Source organism: Pseudophryne corroboree, chromosome 1 (assembly GCF_028390025.1).
Source record: "Pseudophryne corroboree isolate aPseCor3 chromosome 1, aPseCor3.hap2, whole genome shotgun sequence".
NCBI classification, from domain to species: Eukaryota; Metazoa; Chordata; class Amphibia; order Anura; family Myobatrachidae; genus Pseudophryne; species Pseudophryne corroboree.
Window position 1 is genome coordinate 561,037,168 of NC_086444.1, and position 13,653 is coordinate 561,050,820.

Here is a 13,653-nt window from a genome sequence, read left to right on the forward strand (position 1 = left end):
ACGATGGACGTTAACGTCCCGCGGGGCCGCGCATCGTTGGTCGTTGGATGCATACACACTTGACGATATAATGAACGACGTCGTTCATGAGGGCTGAAATGAACGACATCGTTCATTTTATCGTCAAGTGTGTATGGGCCTTTAGTCTTTTTTACTTACAAATATTGGTCTTAAGCTGGGTACACACTGGAGCGATAGCAAACCAAAATGCAGTTTTGGTCCAATATATCGCTTACATCGTGCAGTGTGTACCCAGGACTGCACGCTCCCACGGTCGCATGCGACAGATGCTTGGTTTAATGTGCTTCACATCAAACCAAGCGTCCGTCACTAGCATCCTATGTTATGTTAATGAAGGACAGATCATGGTTGTTCCGTCCTTCATTAGCATCGCCCCAGGGTGTACGGGCATTCTGGGCTGACGGGAATTCATTCCTATGACAGAACTTATGTCCGTCGCTCCAGTGTGTATCTAGCGTTAAGAATATGAAGAAACCATGGCTGATTTTTTTTCTTGCTTATTTACTATTTACTTACATTGGAATACAATGTACAGGTCTACTTTACTACACCTCCAACCTCTTCTTAACGTTTTCCAGAGAGTATTCTGATGATGTACTAGTAACTATGTATTATGTATTCTTTACATGAACAAACTAGTTGAATAATATACAAAAATTAAAATAGTGTGGCATATTTTGTCGACATTCATCATGTCAACGTAATGTTGACATTCATCATGTTGACACTGCTGAAATGTTGACATGAATAGAATGTCAACAAAACACCATTGGCGGTAGCAGGTAATTGCCTGGTATGGCGGCTCCGGCAGTGGCATCATGGTGACAATTCCAGCAGTGAGTATCGCTGATCCAAGCCCCTGAACCTAATACTCTGCCAAGGTCACACCCCTGGCACATGATATTTGGGGCATGGCTGCAAGGCAGTATCTCAAAATGTAAATTGTTTTAACTTTTTTTTTTTTCATGTAAAATTCATATTAGGAGGAAGTAGCTAGTATTAGTAACTAAGAAACCCGTACCAAATGTTTTGTCTCACTTTGGAGAACATTTAACCTTGTGTAACCTGCTATTGTTATCATTACTGTTACTTTGTAAGGTGTCACAGTACTGGACAGTTGGGAAAACGGGACATAAATAAAACAGTGGCAAACAAAGTAAACAAAATAAAATAAATGCAGATACCATAAAAAGAAAAGGGAGGGCCCTACCCTTCCCTACCCATAATAATAATAATAATAATAATGACAATAATAATTTTATTTATATAGCGCTTTTCTCCAGCAGGACTCAAAGTCACTTTACAGACATAAAAAGCAAATTTTTAACAACAGAATTTTGTATTACAGCAACAGCAAGTAAAAAAACACACAGAAAAAAAAAGTCTAGAGAACACAGTAAGTGTACTGTCCCATTGGTGCAGTCACTTTGGGTAATAACTTCCATGGGTTATATATTCCACCCATGGAAGGTACCAGACGAGGCAGCCATCTTGGGCGCACTACGGAGGATTACTCTGGGTGGAATAGGTCATGCCTAGAGTAGATTAGTCCTAACACTCTAGTAGGATCCTAACATAACAGTCAGGTCCATGTATTTTTCATCCCATCCATGAGCATACCAGGTGAGGCCGCCATGTGGACGCACTACAAAGATTAAACTGTGAGAGATAAGCCATACAAGCACAAGTCACATATGGGAAAACTGACATGTATGTAAGTAATATGTTATACTCTTTATGAATAAATCGCGCTGACTGACGGGATCCCGAACGCTGGGATCGTAACCGCATCCCGAATAATTCAACATGTAGTACATCCTGCCCATGATGGAATCATCTGATGCACCATCTGAGGTGCACTAGGTTGCTGCTGGCAGAGTGTGCAGATAATAGAGGTATAGCATAGTATAGCATACAGTGGGGTCACAGGAAGACAATATCAGAGTGACATTTCCCCTGCTTAGCACCTTCTACTGCCTGAAGCAAATAGCTGTGTTTCTTACAGAATATACTGTATTACTTACAAGGGGTGTTTTTTAAACATTAATAGATGTGGGATTGCTTGATCTTTATCACACATAAACATTGCAAGAAACATGACAAAGTTTTAATCCCATAAATTAAAGGCTGCTGCTGTATATTTTAAATACTAAAATTGCAAAACATAGTATTACGTTTAATTTCAAAGCTGCTTTTACATCACTGCCAGGGGCAAACGCAGGATTTAGTGAGGGGGGTTTCCTTGGGAGGGAGTGTGTGTGTGTGTGTGTATATATATATATATATATATAATATCTATCTATCTATCTATCTATACACTACACATATATTCATACCTATATACACAAACGCACACATACACAAGCACACACACACACGCACACGCACACACACACACACACACACACACACAACTACAAATAAATATTCACATACATACTGTACATAGGGTTCCACCAGGGGCTGGGAGCAGACAGGCAGCAGTTTGGGGACAGAGGGAGCTGCTGTGGCTGAGCAGGCGCAGCCAGCAGCTCCCCCCTCCAACCCTCCGGCCATTCTACAGCAGAGAGCTGCTGTAGCTCTCTGCTGCCACAGCAGCTCCGCGGTTGCGAACGCGATCGCGGCTTGTAACTGAGACGGAAACAGCTGTCACTACATCTCAAAACTAGAAGATTCAGCTCATCAGGGGGGGTTTCCAGGTACTTGGAAATCCCTCCTGAGTGCGCCACTGACTGCTCTTTAAATTGTTGATGAATTCACAAATATTTTTAGAGCGTTTGTTGCCTAGGGGACTGTTAAGGTCCATACACACTTGCAATTAAAATGAACTATGTTGCTTATTTTCACCCTTCCTGAGCGACGTCGTTCACTTTCTCGGCAAGTGTGTATGCCGGCGATGATGACCGATGTGCGGCCCTGCGGGTCGTTTTTGCAATAATTCATTTTTCTGTCTGTATTTTAAGGTTATTTAAGTTGTCTTTGTTCCACTACAAGAAAACTGTATAAAATAGCTGTCTCTCAATTAGGTGGAGCTTTAAACAGTACCCAGGCATTATTAAACTATTTAAATCTAATATACACCATTGCTTTAAATGTAATATACATGACAATCTAATATACTCCTGGCAGAGCCGTAACTAGACTGTTTGGTGCCCTGTGCTAGAGACATAATTCACGCCACCCCCCCATTTTTCCAATAGGGACATAAGGCGCATGACAAGATTGATCCCATAGTAAATCTCAAAATAAATCAGCATTGCAATTGAGCAGATCTATGTAGTGTGCAGCCACACATCCAATCCTTTGCAGCCACACACTGCATAGATCTGCTCAGCCGCAATGCTGATCTTTTTTTCAAAGTACAAGGTAAGCGTCAAACAGAATTCTCTAGTTTAGAATTATCTACCTTTCTATGCAAGGACAGCTTAATTAATAGATTGTCTGACTGCAATGCCACAGGCATTGGGTTCGAATCCTGGGTATGAAACAAAGAAATCTCAAGTTGAGTTCATGAATGTTGTATACAGCATTCAGAAGCAACAGAAGGCGTCCGGGTATGAGACAAGGGCAGTCAGGAGATGCTGGGCTCCAAACGGGAGAAACTGCAAGTGAAAGTAATTAAAACATAATTAACAAGTGCTGCCAAAAGCGCCCCCTACCCTGCAACGCTGTGTGCGGTGCCCCCTTTGCACACACCTAGTTATGGCCCTGCTCCTGGACCCTCTATCTTAAGTGCCCCCCCCCCCCCCCCTTCCCCCCTGAAGGCTTAATCCGGCCCTGGGTGTATATATAAAGTGATGATGGTCTACTCTGTTTTGAAAACGCAGGATAAATGTTTGTCTCCTCTTCACACAATATACTGAGAGAATTACCCCAGAGAAATGACAGATTTCTCTGGGGGTAACCTGTTATGTGCTATTTACCACCTCCCCGTAGACCTCTACAGGGATAGTGACCTAAATCAATGTAACAAGTAGCGACAAGCTTAGTTTTTTGGCTGCAAACTAAGGCCATATCAGAAGTCGGCCAGGTCAACTTACTATGAACATGTGCAAGTGTTTGCCACGTGTGCGCAATTATTACTTCACATTTTCACTGCCAGCTTTAGGTGGAATGATAGAATTTTATTTCTTACAGGTCTATTTATTGCTGTTATTATTAATTGTACAAAAAAAAATATATGTCATATATCATATTAAAAAATGCAAATGTTATTCCTATGGTCTTGTGTGTGGCATACAGGATATTTAGCAATTTACTTGCATAGAGGGGTAGAACCAGGTCATACATGTCATCTCTTCTACTTTTGACAACTGCAGACACGGCTTGTGACATTCAGGCGTGACAGAAATAGACATATTACCAAAGAAACAATTGCTGATATCCATAGACATGTCATACAGCTTTAGAATGTTACCTTATCAGTGCCATGTACATTGCTTATAGGAAACTATGAAGTCTAATGCGATGAAGATAATGATAAGTGTAGGAGAACCGTTTTACAGAAAATGTACCGGATTAGGCTACAAGTTATTATTCTGAGGAACTACCAATACACGGGTGTAGTTAGTATGGATCCTGACAGCCGGTATATCAAATGCTTCCCCTAATACACACAACTCGTACAAGAGTTACAGGACAAAACACTGCTTTGTGGCAATCATCTACATCCCTCATAGATCCTACAGGTCTTGTCATTACAGAGTGTGAGCAGGAAGAACTGTACAGTGGCACTATAAAGTTTCTTTTTTCTTTGCCTACTATGACATGGGATTTATATTTATAAAGTTGCCTCTTAAGAGAAGAATTATTTTACCCTTTATCATTATGCATTCTTGTGTTTCTTAATCTTGTCTGTCAGCAATGCATTATAAAATCATTTCATACCTGTGTGCATGCAGGCTTGTTGTGCACAGCTACTGTGACTGAAAAGAAAATGTATTGTATAGTTTACTGTTTGAGTCAGACTATTATTTACTATATGCCACGCTTCTAGGTTATTTGTGGCCTGGTAGCTATTTAGAGATATCATGACTTCTTATTTGACAGATCTGCAGTCAGTATTAGTGCTCTCCCAACTGCAGGTCACTGGAAACATATACGTGCTGTATGATCTATGGCTGCAGTTAATGCTGACACCACTAGTTTTACGGAAAGCAGCAGGATGTTATGTACGGCATTGGTACCAAAATGCATTATATGTTATGGCAGCAGGATTGAAAAGACTACCATGTACCCTGTAATATATGTTGTTTCTAAATGCATACCTAGCATATATACAGTCTATATCTCACTGTTTCTTAACAATACTGTAGTGAAGAGGGTCCCTCCTATTTGTATGTACTGTTTTACTTTGTTGCTGTCATCCACTTAAAAACATCAGATTCATCTAGCAATGGTGTCATTTTAATGTTTCCATGAGAGTATTCATTTCATGCTGAATATGCTGAACTCATTTCTAATATATTATTTCATCTATTTTATGGGATTTTTGTTTGAACAGTAATGAACTGGTTTCTTATGTTTGCAATGTTAATGTGACTGGGTAGCAGACTATGCATAGTTTACATTTAACTACAAGACTAAGGACATTATTGTCATATGCATCATAACATGTCATGTTATTACATATACAACTCATTAGATAAGGACAAGTCACGTTGCAGTTCTAGATCAACAGGCTTGCTTACTATGCCTCAGCAATAACATATATATTCTAATGCTGCTTAATGCAGTGATAAGAACATCTGGATTTGCCATGTTTATTTATTATTATTATTATTATTATTATCATCCTTTATATGGCGCCACAAGGGTTCTGCAGCGCCCAATTACAGAGTACATATGCACATAATCAAAACAGGAAAACAGTGACTTACAGTTGAAGACAATATAGGACAAGAACAGGGTAACTAAGAATAACTACATCAGTAGACGACATAGAGATAAGTTTCAAGGTGGCCAAAAAACTGCAGGATTTGGGCAGTTGAGGATTATTAAAGTAAGAAAAGGATAAGCACATGAGGGAAGAGGGCCCTACTCGTGAGAGCTTACATTCTAAAGGGGAGTGGCAGACAGACAGGTGACACAGATGGGGTAATCAAGAAAAGCTTACTGGGGCAGATGGGTGTCTTCAGTGCCAGCTCTTTGCTGGTTCACACATGTGCAGTGCAGCTGGAAGTATGAAATAGAAAAGAAATAAATAAAAAAAAGAAGAAAAATAGAAAAAAACATAATATAGTGAAAAAGGGAAACAAGCTTTGTAGTAATAATAATAATAATAATAATAATAATAATAATTTTTTCCACTACTGACCCCCGACTAGTGCCATGCTACGCAGTCTGTGATAAAAAAGCTTTTTCATCCATTGTTAGGGAGCCCTGGCAAAAACTATCTCTGGCAATACCTGTGGACAGCTTTCACCAGTAGGGAAGGTTTGGTAACGGAAAGGAGCGCTATAACATGATCGGTATTTTAGTAAACGCAGCTGGAAGTTGACCACTGTTGGCTTGTGCATACTGCATTAGCAGTTATCAGTCATTCCAACAGCATAAAGGAGGGTACACACGTAGAGATGTGTGCTTAAATTCTAAGCAATGGTGTGTACCCCCCTTAAGTGTGATCCTGCTGCTTGGCAGCCCCCAGTAAAGCCCTTATTTGCCCATGTTTAGACTAAAGTTACATTGGCAAATAGTACTGTATGCAACAATTATTTCTGTGGACTAAGCGAAGCATGGCATAAAGCATTGCTGTAACCTAGAGACAGGTAGCACATATAGGAGACGAGTAATGACTTATTTGACTTAATTTCTTTACAATTTTCTGTACAACTTATTTTATAAACAATCTGTTGCTAGCATGTAGTTGTAGCACATTATTATATTACTTTATATCGCTTTTAGGTATGAAACTTCGAGAGTGTTTAATGGATAATGAGAAGTTCACAACATTTCTTCAACAAAACATAAGCATGCCTCCCATTGTAGTAGAGGAGATATTGAATGCTGACCTCAAACTGGAACAGGTAATGCACTGAATAATGTTCTCATAAAGTGGATTTATAAAGCACAGATACACTTGTTTGTACGACACTGTTTTCAGGCACAGTGCCTTGAATTCAGGGAAACAAAATAAGTTCCCCAAGGTCACAAGAAGCAGTCTCATGATTCCCAGTATGTCAATGCCACTGATATACAAGTCAACACCCCCTAAGAGACTGAAGTTCACCATGGGCTAACACATTTCCATCATGTTAGCCATAATACTACTGATATCATATGTTTCATTTCATTATTTAACATTTAGGACTTTTTTTTTAAAATACATTTTAATGTTGTTATTCATGTGTGTTGTGTTAATGCTATGTATCATCTGGATACATTAAATATGCTATTTAGTTTCCTTTTTGCTTTATTATTCCCTTGGTCATTTAAATTCTAGGTAATCAGGGTGAGGACTTCTTATATTTACCAACTGATGTTGATGCTTATCGGGTCTTTGTAGTACTGTTATATACTGTAGCTAATCTAGTTCAGTGCAAATATAGCTTGTATCTAAATCAATGCATATATTTGTCTATTCAGGTCCTGATATCTGGATTTCAAATCCGCCTAAAGGATCTGTGTAATAGCTCCAGGCTGGCGGAGTATGTGACCATACACAATGAAGAAGTTGCCAAATTCAGCCAAGCAGCAATATGTGCTCTTCCAGAAGACAAACTCAACCTGTTGGAGCACCAGTTCCGTTCCAATATTGACTTATTGAAGCCCATCACGGTAAGCAGAGTGTTGGCACATACGCACAAGTTAACACTTGTATTATCTTTATCGGACCACAACTTTATATATTGGCCTAATATTTATAGTAAGTACTTAACACAAATTGAATCAAAACATAGCAACCAATGGCATTTTACCTTCAGTTATGCTGACCACAAAATTAGCACTCTGCCCGAGAAGGATCTCATCAAAATTAATTGGATCATTATTGAGAATGCCACTTATAGGTCCCCATATGAACTGCCATTTGGCCTGAATACCATACGACTAATTTGATACTAGTAATACCCCTTTTACATCATAATGCCAGTTCCCACCTGGGAATTGGAGACTGGTCCTTCCCGGGTGGGACCCGGCATTGTACCCTAATATCGTGGACGGGGGCGGAGCCAGCATCAGGGGTGGGTGCAGAGGCATCGCTGGGAGATGACATCATCTCCACGCCGCCTCTCCCTATGCAGTGAACGGGTCCCGGGTTGCATCAACTCAGCAACACATTCACACTGCACCTGACCCGGTATTTAACCCGAGAATAACACTGCTTTATTCCCAGGCGACCCGGGAATTCGACCATGGCCCATGTCACACCGCACAGCAACCTGTGTCGACACAACAATATACCGGTTATTTTGCAGTGTGAAATGGGTATGAGTGATACTGACAGACTTATGCCTTGCAGCAGCAGGACTAGTATGTGATTGGCAGGCTTTAGTTTTACTAGTACTGGAACCATCAACTGAAAGTGATATTAATGCTGATTTCAGAATATATGTGCCATTAGTATCATGTTAAAAAGAAACAAACAACATTTTTTACATGATAATAGCATAAACATTTTGTTAACAAAGTGGATGGTATACATTACTTCTGAAAGTAACTTTTATTAACCATAATGATAAAGAAAATGCTACATGTATTGTCCACATGTTACTAGATGATGTTACACAGCAGAGGAAGACTAGAGTCAGACATTAGGGTCTGTTGACACAGTGTATGGGTAGAGTTGGGAGACTGAGAGGAGCAGTGTTACTAAGGTCACACTGTTTAGCTGTGCTTAGCAGTCTGATAAGAAAAATGCAGAACCTGATGTTCCTCCATGGACACGCAGCATGTGAGTATAAGATAAGCCTCAGTGACTGGCTCAGCTGTGCAAGTGCCAGGTGCATGGAATTATCCCAACAACTTGTCATCCAACGGAACAACTCACAGTGTTGCATGTATTACGTTAATATTGCTCTACATCTGTCCATGTACCAGGGACAATATGAAAACTACAGTTAATTTAGTGCACAGGAAACACACAAATCTAAACATGAATCTTTTTAAAGGTGCGTCTTGTCTGCTACACCAGTTTAATACAGGATAAAATGAGTCCTGCCTGAGCCAGTTACTTTTTCCCCTAGCAACAGCTGCATGGTTGCGTGAGTATTTGGCTGCTTTCTATTGGAGCACTAGAGACCACACTGACCTACTAACTACATATGTTGTTTCCAGCTCCTTACAATGTACAAATGTACTGGAAATGATCCTACTGATACATAATGAGGGCTGTAGGGAATGTTAGGATGGTTTCTGGGAATTAAATTGTTTCTATATTACTAAAACATTTATCCACATTTTACACACAAAAAATATTATTTATGATAGAATGGCTTTATTATGCATTTTAAAACATTTTTTTTTTTTTAATGCCACACATCTTACATTGAAATGCTCTCCAGGACAATAGTTTATTTCCTTATGTATTCTATGTACTTATGTAAAAATATCAATTCTATTTATGAGTTGTTTTGCAAACTCATTTATATAAGTACAGTTGCTGCATTGTGTCATTGTACTCTTTTTTTCTTTCATGTTTCATATCTGCTAAGGCAATGCATACCTTTAACAATAAACAAATACATTAAACAACATACCTGCCTACCTACATAGCACATGGCTGCCATTCAGGCCATCTATTCACAATATATTCTGTTGTGCTACCTACTAATAAGCCAATTCTAATTCACAACCATGCACACCCTACAGTATATTGTGTTCCAGATTAAAGTTTGTCAAGAGATAAATGGATTTAAACGACGGTATATAAAAGCATACTAGAATGATTCAATGTCTGAAAATGATAGTTATGGATATGCTGGAATTACACTGCTACGCCCATCTCACTACAAGAAAACTAAGCCTAGACAATTGACTATCCTTACTCTGTTGTGTATTTATTATACATTTTTTTTTCATGTTCTTGATTTGTTTATACTCTTACAGATATATAGTAGTTGCCATAATGATGCTAGTACCAGTTAGAAATACCAGACACCAGTGGGGTCTATTTACTAAAGGGGGGTACCCATGGAGCGATCGCTGCTTAAAATCTAAGCAATCTGACTAGATTGCTTGGATTTTAAGCAGCGATCACTCCGTGTGGTGTCCCCCCCCCCCTCCGCACGCTCAGTACACATCGCGCTGTGCTGAGCGGGGAGAGAAATGAGTGCTGAGCGGTTCTCTCAGCGCACATCTCTCCCCAGATCTGCCCGTGAATACGGCCCTTAAGCCTTAGCTGGAGCTAAAGTGCACGGAGATAAAGTACCAGCCAATCAGCATCTAACTACCATGTCACAGGCATGGTTTGAAAAATGACAGGAGGTGATTGGCTGGTACTTTATCTCCGTGCACTTTATCTCCAGCTAAGGCTTAGTAAATAGACCCCACTGTCTGCGATGGCCATAATTCCCCATTCATTACGAGCAAAACCTTTCCAGGGGCCACAAAAAAAAATACACATTTACTTTGTAAACATTGTAAGCGTTTGGTTGTATACTTGCATCCAGTCGCAGTGTGTGCTTTCACTTGTGTGTGAACTGTGATCTGAAGCATTCTTTGACACATTACCCAGAGGTCAGTGTGGGGAGTTCCAAGAATCTATTTAGTCACTGTGCTCTGTTTCGGTCAGTAACATGAGTGAATGCCATTGTTCTCCCTTCAGTAATATGAAGTGCTGTAATATATTTAAATCATTGTATGTTCCGTATGGAAACTGGCCAGACAGCACAATTCTAGCAATACATGGCGATCTTGTGATCAGATCTGACCTTTATAACAAAAGGCATAGATGCCAATGTTGCTTAATTTCCATATTCGCCACACATTTTGATTTGCTAATGGATATGTCTTTCATTTTGAAGAGTAAGAAACAACATTATTTAAAATGAATATGAAATGTAAAGAATATGATCTATGTTTGTAACGTTCTGCAGCTCAATAAAAGAGTTTAAATTAAAAGATAAAAAAGCGAGTGCTATATTGTAGGTGATGTGCGTATTTAAAACCATTTTTTTTTTTATTTATCAATCGGTTTTAAATACAAACATCACCTACAATATAGCGCTCCCTTTTTTATCTTTGAATTTAATATACATGAAAGTCTGTGTACAGGGTTGGAGTATTACTCAGCCAGGCCCCATAGTGACTTGGAGTTGGGGCCAGCAATAATGATAGAGGGTACAAAGGATGGCAGATTTGTCAGTTATTCCATCTGTTCTTTTCAGAAATGGGTACATATGAGTACATATTAAGAAGCCAAGTGTTTTAAAAAAAATAAAAGTTAATTAGAATAAAGTTTAGTCAACATGATACATTATGATGAGTATCATATGTCCCTAGAAATTATATTAAAGTGGTGCCAGTTATGTGTTACTGTATGGTCCATAGTTGCACTCGTACTTTATGTAGGTACAGCAAAACCTAGGCAATTAAAATGATTTGAATCATTTTTACATTTATTCATACTTTTATGTACTTTTATACATGTATTTTACATATATACATACCATTATGCTAAAGTATGTTGAAGTACATTGTTTAAATAATGAACCAGGCTCTTAGTTGTTATTATATAAATATATATCTATATATACATATATATAAATATATATGTATATATATTTTACAGGTTAGAAAGAAAGTGAAACCATTAACTTTCTCCTTACCTGATTTATTGCTAGTGCTTTGCAGGTTCCAAGCTGGAACATGAAGCATTGCATTATGGATGAAATACTGTAGGTGATTGACTTGGTGATTTTTTTTTTCTTTTTAGGAATTAGTTTTCTTAAATAAGAACACTTTATGTTAAAGGAGACATTTATTTTTGCAAACAAAATTGTGGGTATTATCTACTTTAAGAAACCAATGTTTTCTTCTTTTGGTTGTGATAATGACAGAAAGAGATGTCATCAAAGTCGTTCCCTGTGCTGAGAGAGGTCACTGAAAACTTGCTGCATAGCCTGGGTCAGCTTGCCAAAGAGGTAAGTATAGGGCATTGATGTGTAAGACTTGTAAGGGTATAGTTAGCTATAGAGACTGTAGCAGCTCTCATTATCTTGGCCGCAAAGCACTGGCTCTGAGCTGCGGTTGACCAGTTGCTTGAAATGTAGAATATGTACATAATGTGCATCATGCATCATGTCTGGCTGGATAGTATCTGCTATTGGTTCTCTATGATGTAGTCTTAAAGGGGAAGGTCACCACACCATCTTTTTTTAACTAACACACCCAATTAAGATAATTCACAAATTATTGTTATTAGTAGTTTCCTGTTGTTTTGAAGATGGAATTCCAGCCATCCTCTGTCACAGTGATCTCGAAACTAACTAGTCAGGGCAATCCTCCTCTCTCATACTCAGTTGTGACTGGTAGCAGGCAGGGAACTAGATGTTGTCAGGCAAATCTTTAGCTGAAAATTAGTCACTTTTAATAATATAGAGAAGTTGATGTATTTAAACCATAAGGATGTAGAAATGAAACAAACAACATTTTAACAAGTGAAGTAAAGCATTGTATTACATCATTCTAAAAAAGTTCATTCAATTTTACTTAGAAGCAGAATAAAATTGAAAATGATATAATTATAGATTATTTTCAAAAACATGTTGTGGGCACTTTTTATAGTGATGTATATCCCTCACTGTCGCCACTTCTATGCTTTAATAATAAGTGTTGCTAAAGGAACAGGGATCCAAGCTGACATTTCAATGATTCCCAACAACCCTTCAGCCACAGTAGGATAAACATTAGCACTGACACGGTAAATAGTCCTCCTCACTCCTAGCACACGGGTTATGGTTTCTGTGAGTCTGTTTATTTCAATTGCATAACCTAATAGAACAGCTGTGTATATTAAAAAGAAAAAAAAAAAAAAAAAAAAGAATCAAATGTGTGTCAACAAGGGCAATAAGTGGAACAATTCACAAAATGAATTGCAGCTTCATAGCTGGTTGTGCAATGAATAGAATAGAGACAGTGATAGAACAGATGAGGGCTGTCATAGCTATGGTTGTCCCGTCATCTGGATAGACAAACCCGTCATAAATATAGTTTTTATATAGGATGCAGTTGTAACAATGGATAAAATGTATGTATTAACTGTAGACTCTAAACTAAAAACTCTAAACCTCAGGCCAGCATGAACTTGTGTAATGGGATTTTTCTCCAGCTGCTACTTGTACTGGGAGCCCCTCAGGTCTGGGGCAAGAGGTATACAAATGATGGAAGAGCATGCAATTCCTATCCTGCTGATGTGGCTAAATTAGTCTTTAGTAAAATAAAGTTGGCAGCACTCCCAGTGTGAGCGTCACTGACATTCTCATGCTCCAGAGGGAACTTCACTCTTTTTTTTTTTTTCTTTCCATTGTACAGAACAATCTGTTCTGTTTGTGTGTCTGGATTCATACTCCTCTTCTAGATGTTTTCTGGCCTAACCATACCCAAGTTATTGTTGTCTTACTGGAAATAAATGAGGATTTGAAAGCACAATACTAGTAATTGTTGCAGGATTACTTTAGGTTTGTTCTCTCTCAA

At 38.7% G+C, this 13,653-nt stretch overlaps 1 protein-coding gene across 2 annotated transcripts in view; it reads left to right on the plus strand.

Annotated features, from left to right (window-relative positions):
* ABCA1 (ATP binding cassette subfamily A member 1) overlaps positions 1-13,653 on the plus strand; it is a 146,748-nt gene that overhangs the window by 67,521 nt on the left and 65,574 nt on the right. For both annotated transcript variants that reach the window (XM_063914150.1, XM_063914151.1), the window contains exons 6-8: positions 6,925-7,046; positions 7,606-7,797; positions 12,018-12,101. In XM_063914150.1, the coding sequence (XP_063770220.1) occupies positions 6,925-7,046; positions 7,606-7,797; positions 12,018-12,101 (398 nt within the window). The remainder of the gene's footprint in view (positions 1-6,924; positions 7,047-7,605; positions 7,798-12,017; positions 12,102-13,653) is intronic.